Source organism: Caloenas nicobarica, chromosome 4, assembly GCF_036013445.1.
Source record: "Caloenas nicobarica isolate bCalNic1 chromosome 4, bCalNic1.hap1, whole genome shotgun sequence".
In the NCBI taxonomy this organism is placed as follows: Eukaryota; Metazoa; Chordata; class Aves; order Columbiformes; family Columbidae; genus Caloenas; species Caloenas nicobarica.
The window spans coordinates 12,997,605-13,011,927 of record NC_088248.1 but is presented as its reverse complement, the minus strand read 5'-3'; the positions used below and the strand labels follow the sequence as shown (position 1 = coordinate 13,011,927).

Below are 14,323 nucleotides of genomic sequence, written 5' to 3'. Positions count from 1 at the left end.
AGCATGCCACGAGCACCACATGAGCAATTTTTGAACATTAACTTCTCTAACATGAATGAAACGTGAAAAGTATCTACAAGGGTTAGTTTAATGCTAGCACTACCTACGCAGCGTTACTATAGAGCTACACAGTCGTCATCTGCAAATTCAAAGTAGAGCTCTGCTGAACTTCAGAATGGGCATTATAATGTCAGTAAGAGAATTATTTTTTCATATTAAACATTTGATACGTCTAAGTGCTTGAAAGCATTTTGCTGTGCCAACAAAACTTAAGCTAACTGGCCTTATATAACAACAAAAAAAGGTAGGATAACTTTTAAATGTAAACATATATAAATGTGTAAAGTACATTTCTATGTTTCATTTCTACCTATCAGAAATAAGAATTTATTTCCTAGGAGTGTGAGGCAAGTTGGAAGGTAAAAAAAAGGTACACTACTATCTCCTGAAGCTGTTTTTGTTTGGTTTTGCTATTGTTGGTTTGTGTTTGGGGTTTTTTGTTGGTTTGTGTTTGGGGTTTTCGGTTTTGCTTATTTTCTTTTGTTTTCCTAAGAAAAAACCCAAATCTGTACTATTTTCCCTATCCCCTTTTTTCAAAACAATTAAAAAAATCCACCAGTTGTTCTCTGGGTATTAAGTTTTGGCATATTCCCTACTCACTATTATTTGAAAATCTTTTGTTCTACATGAAATACAGGAATTCCCCCAGAAATAAAGTGTCTGAAGATGTCCTCCCACCTAGGCAATTATTTTGTACTGCTGTAGATGCCCGCAATCTTGGAACACAATGTAACAAATGAAGACACCTGTGCACACACACCAAAATCCTCTTGTAAAGCACATTCTCAAGTCTAGATTTATGTCACTTCACATCAGCCTTGATTAGAGCCTCCATAAATATACAAACAAAATTTCGGTAACTTATTTTACGAAAACTACTAAGTTTTACATCTACATAAGGGTGTAGAAACGCTCTGCAAAGTTCATCCATAACCAGTTGTGTTGCTCTGCTTAATGTACACACATTTACATTTAAATGTTTTCAAATTTGATATACATTCTGTTTAGCTGAGTGCAGAAGAGATGAAGCATTGAAAAGCAGCTCCCTGTGAGATAAATTAGTTCTCTGGCAAAGAATACTTGTTTCTTCTCAGAAATACCTGAAAATACCCTTCCCCTGGACAGACGGATTGTTGTGCAATCCCCAAAGCTGTTTTATTCAACTTAATTAGAAATAAAAACAAATATAAATTAACACAATTACAATTATCTCAGCCATGTAAAAACAACATAATAGGAACATTTTAAAAATGAGGAAACATAGCAACACACAAAACCAAAGATTCAAACATCTGTTTCAAACACAGAGAAGGGATACAGCAAACTGACTAATACCCATTTCTAAAACTCTAAATATATTAAAACATAAAAAGTACTAGATGATTTTTTTGCACACTTCTGGTAAAAATTCCAAAATGATTGTATTACTTCTATATGTGTCAGCCTTAAAAAAAATTACCATTTTCAAATATTTCCCTAATGTTTCAATTTCTTTGTTAAGAAACCAAAACACATCTGTCTCCTATCAATACAAATCTATCTTCCAAAACCACATCCATAATTTGAGACGTACACACACACACACGCATGGAAAGACACACAAAAACACATAAGCAATTCTGGTCTGCCTAGGTATTCCCATCTCATGAATTCGTGACCAAATGGTACAAGAAATATAACTAAATGGTATATAAAGTAATTCTTACAGAATCCTGTATGTTGAAAGTTACTCTTGGCCCAGGAGATGCAGCATCTACATGAATATCTGGGAGATCTTCACTGTCTCCTAGTCGAGAGCTATAGGCAAAACCAAAAGACAACAGCTTGTTGAGTTTTACTATAGGATTTTATGTTCACACAAACGTTTAACTACACAAATAGAAGGCAATAAAATAGTATAGCCAGTACTTACATTTTTTTTTTTTTTACAAAAGAAATTATAAAATCATAATGGAAGAACTTAGTGTGCATGAAAAGGAAAAAGGAGCGGGATAAAGAAAGAGAAGGAAGCTACACATTAGTTTACCAATAGTCTATCACTAGCCAATCTCTGCTTATTTCTTTATGTAAGTTTTTCAGTCCTGAGCCAACATGCAGAAATTACAGAAAAATAAGATATTCCTGATCTACCACATGGGACATAAAGCAAGTTGGCAGAATATGCATTCTCTGATGCAACTGAAATTAATTATTTGGCCTTACAGTATATGTAAACTGCTTTTCATTCACAACCAAAGCACTCATGAAGTTTTCCAAAACTTTGTGTTCCTTATAGTGCAACAGAAAAGCCGTAGTAACTTTTCCATACAATTTCTGGTTCTCTTCAGATAACTTTGTGAAAAGGTAAAATGAAAGTGGTTTTCCTCTGACGGATCTTGAACTAGTACCTTCCCACCTTCAACGCTTCCTCTGCTGTAATTATCAAGAATGCTAATTGATTTAGAAGATAGATTCCTTTTCAAGAGCACCTTGAAAAATTAGAGTACTTACAAAGCTTTTTTTTGCTGGAATATCTGCTGTCTGATATTTTCATATCTGGATTATTTATATATTTACATTAACTTCTACAGAAGTATTCAAATTTGAAGCAAATTTCTATTAAGAATTTCTATTCTCATAGAAAAAAGTCCAAAGAAATCTAACACTCCTCTCCACCTTTTTTATTTTAAAATCTTTTCTATTTAATACATAATAGTGCAGCACATTTTTAGTTCCAAGCTTCGAACGCTTCAACTGGATCTACAGGAGCAATAGACTCAAACACATATATTCTAAAACCAAAGCAAATACTTTACTAGGAGGCATCATTGTACAACTACAGTTTGCCCACCAGCCATTAGATGATGAAAGAAAACCAATACACACAAATACAGGTGAAGATAATAAAAGAAAATTATCATTCACACACACACACAAAAAATAATCTCCCTTCTCATTACAACAGTCCTTTGTTAAGGCAGATAATTGCAAATCAAGTGCAGAAATCAAAATGATTACACTATGCCATTTTTCCTTAAGCATGTTTCTTCAGTTTGTCTTGAAAGCAGGATTCTATAAAAAGCCCTAAGTTGCTGTCAAAGTGGAAACTTCTCTTCACTTGACACACTACTAAGTTTGTCAAAAAAGAAGTTTCAAAAAAGATGAAAAGTTACGTTTTAGAACATGCCTGTCTTCCAAAAATGATCTCCTCCTACCTAGTGCCACCATATAGCTGCTGCCTATAGTAAAAGAACTCCTACAGCCCAAGTCCAATGTTTCCTCTGTTATGTACACTGTTGTTGATGCTATCACAGACCTCAAATCCCCAGCAGCTTACCTTGTCCTGTCCATTCTCTTCAGAGGCGGTCTTCCTGATGCTGAAATAGTCTTGGATCGGCTATAGCTGGGTTTGTAGCTGAGACCCCATTTGTCTTTCAAGGAGGCAGCCTAAAATGATATTGAAGTGCAACACTGAGAACACAGAAGAACTCTGGCAAGTTAAAATACTATTTTACACAATTGAGCCAGTAAAATAAAAAGATTGTTTTGTTCCATAATAATTACAATGCATCTCTTATCAGCTTTTGCCAGCATAGTCATCTTGTCACTGGATACTTGTTCACTTTTCACACCTGCTGGAATTGGCAAAGTCCTGTTGCCAGGAGAAAAGTATACCCAGAGCTAATAATCTGACCACTTCGACAGGCATCCTTCCCAGCTACTACAGTTACAGAAGAACATGAGCTAAAATGAGAACAAAAGAGCTGCAAATAGATTACTATTTGAAACATCTTTTCTTCTTATTAATGAAGCACCATACTTGGAGCTCATGCACTAGGACACTCTGAAAATAATGTTTTGCCAGGTTTATCAGAGTCTGGGACAAAAGCCACAAATGTTTGTGGATTACCAACAACAGTGCTTGCTTTCTGTCCAGTTTCTTCTTCTAGTGTCCCTCCTTAGTAGCTTGTTTTTATTTTTACATTGCCTAACTCTGCAGCTATACTGTTTATTCATAAATAGAACACACATACAGAAAGCACACATGCCACGTAGAACACAATTGGTATCTATCATTTGCCCGGGCAGTTAACAAGCTTGCCTCTGCATCTGCATTCAGCAGCCCAGCAAGGAATCATTTTAAAATCTGCTAAGAGCACGGAATAAACAACACATCTTCAAATACACATCTTCAACTACACATCTTCTGACTATTTCTTGTGAGTGTGCAAATAAACCCATTTACATTATAGTATTTGCGGAATTTTAATTTTCCTATCACCATTATTACAAGGGAGAAAAACCTTTCCCTGTCTCCTTCTACAGGTAAAGGTCTTGCTGAACTATTTCATATTCTTAATCTTCCTTTTCCATTACTAACATTTTCCTTGCTTTAATCAACCTGCAGAAAAGAAATATACAATGCAAGTGCTATCATATTTTTAAACTAACTTTATACTGCTCACCCTCATACTGGATCTACGTAGCTTTTTACGAACGTCTCGGCGGATATCATTCACAGCCACCGACTCCAGTTGCTGATAGCGCTGAATTTCTTGATTTATAGTTCCCTCACTTGCACCTAATTTTCTGGGGAGATAAAAATCATAGTTGAGTTATCTTACAAATAGATGACATTATTTTCACCATTTCAAAATCTGGGTCGCAATGATGTTCTGCTTTCCCTGGCAATTATCCTTTTTTCTTCAGTAGTTACCTATGACCAGTGCCAAACACAGCCGCAGAAGATTTCTTCTTGTTTCGTGATACAACTTTTTGTCATGTATAATACTTTGTCCTTAAGAGGACACTCTGACTTTAAGGTTTCTGTCTCCAAGTGACCTAGCAGAGCAGACAGAGGATGTGCAACAAACGAGCGTGCAAGGAGATCCCCCAAAGAACAGTGCTAACGTGATGCTGAGGTGGACATTAAGAATGGCTATGAAGCAACTCTCTTGTTCCAAAAAGCCCTAGTTGTAACAACTAGACTAAGGACCTCCTATACACTTTCAATCACATGACAGCTGTTTAATTAATAAGAAACATAACGGGTAAATCTGCTCTAACAGTCCAAAGCCCTGTTACAGCAATGACAGCTTTCTGTACCAGATCACCTGCAGAAAACACACACCGCCAAACAATTTAGAAAACTCTGTAAAGTAACTGCTATTTTCAAAGAATCGCAGGTTACTGAAGCATTCATAAACTGAGAAGAGGCAGGCACAAAACATCATTTTCATTCTTAAACTTCTATTAGATGAAATATTTAACCTAAAATTCAAAGGTCAGATACAATTGCCCTCTGAATGCTGACAGCAATTTTATTCCAAGTACGAGCAGTAAAATGCATCTCCTCTTTACTCTTTAACACATGATTACCAAGCTCTGTACTCCCATTCCAGACAGATCTGTGTCTCAGGGAATAAGGAAAAAAGCAAACCAAAAAAACCACAACTGCAAAAATTTTTAAATAAAAATCACATAAGTAGTTCAGATGAAATTTGAAATCATTCATTCTTCAGAGTTTTCTCAAGTACAGCATGTGAGATTTAATTTTAAAAATATCACAAGATGCAAAAATATTATATTTAAATATTCTTATTCTTCTTCTATCAGTGAATGAGACTAAGCTTATTACAGTTACAAAGTAATACATTTTGTCAAAGTAATCACGATGATAATAAGATGAAACTACAATTTTGCATCAATAGGAAACTGATTACAATCAGCCATCTTAATGCATAACCAAAAGGAATACAGACTAATTTGACACTTGGGGAAGAACTTGAGAAATCTGAGAGAGAACTTGCATATATAATTTTTTTCTTAGGGAATCCAAAAGGACTATTTTTTTTTTAAATTAAAAAAAAACAACAATTGCCACTTGACCATCAAAATGCCATGAGATATGTGGTAAGAACAGAAAACAAGTCAGCTGCAGGTTGTTATTCCCAAACTTTGTGTGAGTGAAAGCAAAGTCCAACTTACTTTAAGTCATCAATAACCTTAGCTTGCTCATTGAGTTCTCTAATATCAACTAAACGTTTCACAAGTTTTCTTCCTCGCTGTTCTCCAGTTTGGATACTGGAAGCTCCCTGCCGTCGGTGATCAACAATCTCCTATTTAAAATAAACATTGAATTAATGCTCTCAAAAATTGGACATTAGTATGATTTAACAACAGGGAAAGTGAATTCCACACCTTAGAATCTGAACTAGTGCATGCAAAAGAATCAGTTTAATCTCAAAAGGCACCTGATTGGATTTTTTCCGGTGATCCACACCCCATCATTCAGTTAGACACACTGTAACTACTACATACATGTCCCCATGAGCAGGATCTGCCTGCTTTCACATGTGAGCTGCTAGACTGAAGATAATCACACTCCGCTGACCCCAATAGATATTCTACAGGAACAGAGTATCGATGGTTTGGGGGGCTCAAGCCCAGCAGGTGATTTACAATCCGCTGCCCAAACGTTAGCTTGGGTGCATCTCCACATAATGAACCTCCACCTGATTTCTAAACAACAAACAGGAATGTTAGTGTTCTGGGATAACATATTCACCGTTGGCAGGCAAGAGACATTTGAGATAACCATTAAAGAACATCTGTTAAAACGTTGCTACGTGAAATTAAAAAGCAAGGTCAGCAGCACATTGGGTAGAATTACCGAAAAAGAATTTTTTCTAATTTGTTCATGTTAGTAACTTACTCTTGTGTTAAGAAAACCTACCTACAGCCACAGCTTTTCCAATTCACATACCCGAAGTTAGGTATTGTGTCTCCATGTTTTCAAATCCAGATCAATATTTCCAAGTAACACCAGTAAAAATATGATCTGTGATTCTGTGCCTTTGAAATAGGGAGTCAGAAAACTAACACACGAATGTTTTGTATTTGCAACATGAGTTACATGAGCTATAAGGAGTAGCATGCTGGACTCAACTCAGGGCTATGATCTCTCCATATGATCTCTCTCTGAAAACTTCGTCATGCCTTTTCCAATTAGTAGCGCTTACTTTGATTGTTTCACATACCGCGTGTATAGTGGGAGACATAGTGTCAACTTCATCCTCATCTGAAAGGTCAGCTATGTTTACAGAGTTGAGGTCAGCAATATCATCAATATCTTCTTCGCCTGTCAACGTGGTGAGGGTGTTGCCTAAAGCATTCAGTCTTTTCCCAATGTTTGGATCCATGTGGACATCAATACCACACATCTTCCACAACACATTCAGTGTCCAGGTTCCAGCACTACTACTTTCTGTATTTTAAAGAAAAAAAAAAGTTTGAACAGTTTTTCCTCTTTTAAAAAAAAAAAATCCCCACAGTGAATTTTGTGTTAGTTAGCCAAGACAATGTCTATCCATTACAAGGAACTGTCTTTTCTGCCCACTTGGGAATAACTTTGAAGAAAACATATTCTACAACTGAAATGATTGCTGAAGTACTTCACAGCTATGTAGTATTTCTTCAACAAATGACGTACACAGACAAACCTAATGAAAGTACATTTCCTTCAGCCAAGGTGAAGAGAGCATCTCCCACTTCAGTTCTTACAATTGCAGCCAAGTACACTATTCCAGAACAGGTTTTCTAACAGCAAGAAACCTAAAGGATGCCCATCTGCATGTAAAAATGTTGACATATTTAGTTTCAAGTCTCGAGTAATGACGCTGGAAAGTATTATAATATATGCATACGTGCCTGCTGAATATCATATCTTCCCAGGATTCTTCTAAGGATTGCTACCTTTCAGCATCAAAATACAGAACATGCTTTAAGCAGAACAACACAAGTTATTGTTTTTCCTTCTCAATTGATTCATCCTGTTTTTCTCCATTCAAAATTCCATCTGAGGTAAAATTTTAATGGTTGCAGCATGTGTTCCATTTTTATGTCTCCCCAGCACAAAAAAGCAAGTGGGTGACAACAAGCAAAACTACAGGGACAGGAGACACCGCAGATGCAACATTTGGGCAAAGAGATGAGAAGAAGCAAACAGCATGTATGATGACCAAGACAGAGAGTGCCAGGTATTTTTGAGGAGAATTTCCAAACAACTCAGCAGGAGAGACTGGGAAGAGAGGGATTTTGGGAAGAACAGAAGCTGTCTCTGGAAGTGGAGAGGGAGGAACAGAAGCTCAGGATGCAGTCTCGGCATTAGAAGGACTGGAAGATTTAGCAGCCTCAAGGATGGGAAGCACTAGGACACCATTGCTGTTATAAAGGACTATTCTCCAACCAAGGAACAAACGTATCTACACTGTGTGTTTTCCTGCACCTAAAAGTCTAAAACCAGTGTTGCTGATGTGACTCAAAACCTGGAACAGCTTGGAAAGATGGCACAGATAAAAACATTGAAGAGTTTTACCACAAAAATGTGATACTAAACAAAACAAACAAAACAAACCAACCCAAACCACAAATTAAATTACAACACAGCTATCAAAGGATTTAATTTTCATCTTTTATGACTGCTTTCTTTATATAGGAACTGATTTATTAAAAAAGTGTATTACCTGCTGCCGCTTGTCCTGTTGTCCTAGAACATACTTCATAGGTACCGTCTGGCACAACACCTATATGAAGCATATGAAGCACATACACTGATTATGCAGAGAGTCCAAGTTGCTTTATACCAGCCCTTCCACATTCCATGTCAATCTTTTGCCCTCCACAATAAAAGCATGAGTCAGGTTTGATAGGAGGTTTAGTTTTAATCCCCATTGAATGACTTTTCTTCTTTAGTAAAGTGAATTTACTTGGTAATATCCAAGTTTGTATCAACTTAAAATACCATATAAATTCTAGCATCTTCACCATAATGAAAGATATATCTATATATAAATGAAAATAATTTATATTAAACTATTAAAAATTATCTAAAAGCAATGCATCCAACTCTTCCAACATCTCTCAGGCAGAGCTTAATTGCTTACAATGAGACATATAGCAACAAAATTATTAATAAAGGAAAGCAAAGAAGGAATACGACCTTTGAGATCCGTATTATTTTGCTTTCAAAAGGCCAAGGTGTTTGCTTTAGCTTTCTAGGCAAACTTCAGCAGTTTTAAAAGTCATAGGAAAGGGTAAAAATGCTTTTATATCTGAAATAGTGTTGTCCACTATGAAATCACACCCACTTACATGCATTCATGACTAGATCTCCTCTTATTTCGGGTTTCCAGTCATCCCAACTTGTCTCAAAACCATCAGCAAAGCGGATACAGAAGTTTTTAAAATGACCTTTGCTAACCAAGGACTCTGAGGAGCAGGCAGTGATTAACGTGCTTTCAATAGTTAGGACTAAAGCAGAGCCAGTGTCGAGATCCGCAGTGTGGTTAGACTGGAAAATAAAATCACAGAGAGAATTTACTAGTCATTGCAATGTCCAAGCGATATCGTACATGCCTTAAATGCTGTTTATCTTTCCACACTAGAAAACTGATCCCCTTCTCATATTTTCTTGTATTTTTCCTTTTCTGCAGAAAGTTTCAAAACCATCACATCTGTCCGTACAATGTCTTGCATTGTTGTCTTCTAGCAAATGCAACACCTACATTGTAAATATATTAGATTCAAGCTCATCTGGAAAAGGAAAGAAAATCCATGTTTGATCAAGGACTAGATGATCAAGCACTATAAGCCATATGACCCTGTGACCACAGAACATAAGCCCAGGATCAATTCTTTTTTCCAAGGAGGGCTGCACGTGAGTTGATAGTACAATGAAAAAAAGTGTCTTTAAATTTTACGTGATTTTTTTTTCTGCTTATCTTGATATCTATAATTATGCAGAGTCTTAAACACATAGATTGACTGCCTGATTTTTTGCAGTCCTTTGCATATGAAGGTTTGCTATTTTATCTGCAAAAATGCCCACATACTGCCTGTTATAAAGCTAGACTTCTTCTGAACCAGTGTAAGTATTGTAAACACGCTATTCTATAAATAGCTTAAGACTTCATAAGCCAGAATGCATTTTTTTGGTAATTTACTATCATTTGTTACATGTAAGAGCACAAAATTAAATCTGGTTTGTCCATAGCTGCCAGGTAGAAGACTCACAATCAAAATGTTATGTTGTTATGATTTCTAGGTTATTTGCCTCATTACTCCTTTATATTTCTATGTATTACGCCTACTTCTTTCTACACCACTAAGATGATTCATTCCTGTTCTGGAGTTATTCTCCATTAAGAATACTCCCAGTTCAACATACGAAGAGTCTCTGAATCCAAGGTTTTCTTTCAAAGCCATCTGACATTATCTATCCTAATAATGCTTTATTGCTTCATGTATTTTTAAACTCTGCCCACTGAAAATGTAGTATTTTCAATTTTATCCTTAAAGAGGTGCAGATCATATCATCACCTTATATATGAAGCAACAGGCATAATAGCAGTCATTTTTAAGCATGGAAGAACAGGAGGAATACAGGTCTGCACAGAATTGTTTCTTAGCTGAGAATAAACATGGAGATTTTCAAGAAAGCTAGGTCCACTGATTCTGCTGCCTTCCTTTCTATATGAAGGAACTATCAATAGGTTCAGCTAAATGTCACGTCGGGGAACACGTTGGATCATGCTGCACTGGATGTCAAGAAGCTCAGGATACTGCACAGCCAGTGGAACTGGAGCTGCACGGCCACAAAGCATTAACCTACAAACGCATTACTGAGCCATTCATCATCACACTTGAAGGGATTCCAGAAACAACACGCAAGTTTCCTTACAGAACCAGTTGCATTAACACAATGCACCGTGTGGGCATTACATTAATGCAGAAACTAGTTAACTGCACATTAAAGAACACGTCATTCTGTGTAACTGATTAGACTTACCCTGTACTACAGTGATATACTTATTGTGCATGACTGCATTTTAAATCTGTTTCTTTAACCCAGTCTGAGTCCCTAAATAGAAGTATTTTTTGAAAACATACATATATCTCTGTATCTTTCTCAAAGTTATTCATAACCTCATTTCTTGTTTTGATCAAATAAATTAAAAAAGGAACATACATTAAAGGCAAGAGTTTTCAGAGTTTTTCTTTTTCTGTCTATACTCATATGAAAAATACAGGATTAACTGGAATTTGTGATGGAAACTTGCAAGAAAATATGTTCCATCTGAAACATTTCCAAGGACTTTCCAAAGTGCTGAGTTCATGTGGTGTAAACAAGAATCCATTGTGTTTCCCCAAAACACACGTACCAGCTGAAACCTGCATAGCCTAGTCCTTCTATCAAGGAGAACAACATTTCTATTACAAGCAACGTCACTCGTGCAATTATCGGCATCCTACGACTTCTGTGGTGGTGTGATGAAAAGTTACACTAATGGACATAAAAGTCATGTACCACATACGAATGGACATTTCAACAGACTAATAGTCACGCTGCTTCAGATATTTTGATTACCTGAGGTGTGTTTGTGATGGGCAGGCAAATTCCTAAGTCATTGACAGTCAGCTGAAGAAACAGGGTCCCAAAAGCCTGTGCAGAGGTTTGCTGGATTCCAGGCAACATATCTACTACTTCTTTTGTAGCCATATGAATATCTTTATGTAAAGCCATTCTCTGTTCATTCCAGTTGTCATACGCAGCTTTGTAGTTCAGCCAAAACAGCACAGCTTTTTGAAGAAACCAGAAATCTTAATTGAAATCAATACATACAAAAAACCCCTTCACATTCACAAGCTAATTTTTTCATTTTTACAGTTTCTCCATTATTTTAAGACAGTGCATGTACAACAATGGACACAAACAAATATTCAGGATGTAGTAAAGAGGTTCATGCTGCAAAGGAGAAGGACAAAGTCAATCATTTAGCATCAAAGTTAACACATTAAAACAGAGAAAACAATGCTGTTCTCAGCATTATTCATTGATAAGGATTTAACAAAAGCAACTTCTCCAAACCACCTGAAAACTAATCACCTCAGCAAATCGAGTTTTTGACATTAGGAATTAACTTGTTGGCATGAAGTAGATGTAAATTTCTCAGCTAACTTATTTTAGATAACATTCTGATTTGACATGAAATATACTGCATCTTGAATAATCAAGCCTCACTGAAAAAAAATATATAGCTTCCTCAGTATGAAAACGAATTTGTAGCAACTGTCTCTTCAGTACCTCTATCAAAGGCCACAGGCTGAGCAAAAACAATTGGTCTGTTCAAAGTAATGAGCACAGCTTCTCTATCTGATGAGCCACTGATTTCTTCTCGAAGAGCATTTCTTAATCCAATTCTTGTCTTAAAATAGGCAACTTGATGGAAGTCTGAGCCAGCTTCTTCATAAACCTTAAAACGTTCAAAAAAATGGGAAATTTGCAGCAGAGAGGAATTTAGAACAGGGAAAAACAGCAAAGTTCCTGCATTTGACAAAATGTAAAATTACAAGAAGAGGTCTCCTTTCCCCTTTTTCTCCTCTAACCAAAGCTCCTTTGAGGATATTACATTTCCTTACATTAAATTCCAATTGTAGTGTTATTTTCCTTATTTATAATAAATTTTTAACTAAAATAAGTATTTACATATCAAGATTTTCTCTCGTGAGAGTACATTTGTAGATTAAGATTTGTATTTGTTTGTTTCTAGGCATCACAAAATATTTTCATATCATAGAATTAGTGATTCCAGGTAACAGTGGGTTTAAGAATACAAGAGATACAACTGTCAAGCTAAGACAAAGTAGGTCAAAATGTAGGTCTAGCCAAGTTTGGATCTTGTCTGATCATCTTATTTCATCCATGTACCCTAAAAATAATTGCAATGTCAATGAAAATTTTGAATTTTACTCAGCAGCAAGGCCACTACTGTTGCAAAGGGCTAAATTCTAAGACAATAACAGCATGAAAAAATGACCATACTTGAGTCCTTCCATGTTTAATGCATGTACACTGGCCTTCATAATGAAGATTTGCTAATTCTTCTGAAAAAATCAACTTCAGTCCCTTCTGGACTCAAGTGAAAAAATTTATTTTGAGTGACTATTTAACAAAATACAAGCGCATATTCATGAAGTTTCCACAAGCGTGTGCTGCAGAAGGCTTAAAATTTTACAAAAATAAAACTGGAAAAAACCCTAAAACAACCAAAAAGTTTTTAAAAAAACCCAAACAAAAAACCAACATTCTCCCCAGCCGCTCTACACTTTGCAGCTGCTCCACAGCCAGATCAGAAAAAAAATCTGTGTAATACAGTCTCTTGACTTGGTTATGTATTTTTCAGTCACAATCTATTAAGTCAGAACACCCCAGGCAAAAATGTTGAGCACTAACCTGATGTTTAACAATCTGTCCTAGCGCCAGATTTAAATCCACCTGGCATTTCCCAAACAGTTTGAGGTAGCTGCTACTTCCAGGCATTGCTTTGGTTTGCAGTCTGTTTGAGAGTTCAAGTTCTATCAATCCAGTTTCAAATCTCACAGCTCGCATTGAGGGAGTTGTAGCTGTCACCTGAATTCCCTAATGAATACGGAAGGTACGAAGTTATTAGGATCTGGCTCAGAGACGTAAAGAGAAAGGGGATAAAACAAACCAACCAAACCAAAACACACACATGCCAAACACAAAAAAAAACCCAACACACAAAGCAAACAAACACAAACCCAAGCCCAATTTTTCACTGTGTAGCAAAAAAAGAAGGCATTATTGTTTTTCACAATGCAATATCACTAAGCTATTTTAAAAGATCACAGGAACCAAACTTAAGGTTGGGTCTTTTTCTTCATGCAGAGTATTCCTGACTCAATAAACTTTGTGGTAAAAACCCAAAAGCCATTAATAGCATCTAGGACCACTGTTTCGTCATAAACTTATCACCTTAAACTGTAGGCTCAATGAATAAAGAAGAATTTTTGGTTTTTCTCCATCAGTTGTGCCATCATGTTCATTCCAAAGAGGTATTGGCTGCTCCCCTCCTGTACACATTAAACAGACACATTCAGAGTTGTAACAAAGAAAACATTTTAAAACAAATAGACATTTTTTTAAGTGTCAGTGAATTAAGCCTCATTCTAGACAGTGTTAAAGATTTATAAACACAAATACGGGTTGAAGATGGAAGGCATGGGTGGCAGCTTCAGCTTGTTACACATAGTTAATAGCCCTCTACTAAGAACCAAGGCAGAGTCACGTTCCTCCATCCTGGGAAACCTTCCACAGGAGGGCACAAAGCCTGGAAGAAGATACTTGTCTTCTGCACCAACATATCTCCTAGTTATCTGACAAAAAATTAAATACTTGACCCAATACAGTGCAAATTGCATG

General features: G+C 36.3%; 1 protein-coding gene across 10 annotated transcripts in view; it reads right to left on the bottom strand.

Moving 5' to 3' along the window:
* Positions 1-14,323, bottom strand: part of BLTP1 (bridge-like lipid transfer protein family member 1) — a 126,719-nt gene that overhangs the window by 22,705 nt on the left and 89,691 nt on the right. For 7 of the 10 annotated variants that reach the window (XM_065633095.1, XM_065633096.1, XM_065633101.1 and 4 more), the window contains 12 exons: positions 13,877-13,974; positions 13,334-13,519; positions 12,185-12,353; positions 11,468-11,679; positions 9,193-9,391; positions 8,565-8,624; positions 7,080-7,306; positions 6,028-6,158; positions 4,506-4,629; positions 3,377-3,486; positions 1,767-1,857; positions 1,161-1,223 (listed from right to left, as the gene is read on the bottom strand). In XM_065633095.1, the coding sequence (XP_065489167.1) occupies positions 1,161-1,223; positions 1,767-1,857; positions 3,377-3,486; positions 4,506-4,629; positions 6,028-6,158; positions 7,080-7,306; positions 8,565-8,624; positions 9,193-9,391; positions 11,468-11,679; positions 12,185-12,353; positions 13,334-13,519; positions 13,877-13,974 (1,670 nt within the window). The remainder of the gene's footprint in view (positions 1-1,160; positions 1,224-1,766; positions 1,858-3,376; positions 3,487-4,505; positions 4,630-6,027; positions 6,159-7,079; positions 7,307-8,564; positions 8,625-9,192; positions 9,392-11,467; positions 11,680-12,184; positions 12,354-13,333; positions 13,520-13,876; positions 13,975-14,323) is intronic. The other 3 variants (XM_065633099.1, XM_065633100.1, XM_065633104.1) reach the window with 1 other exon arrangement.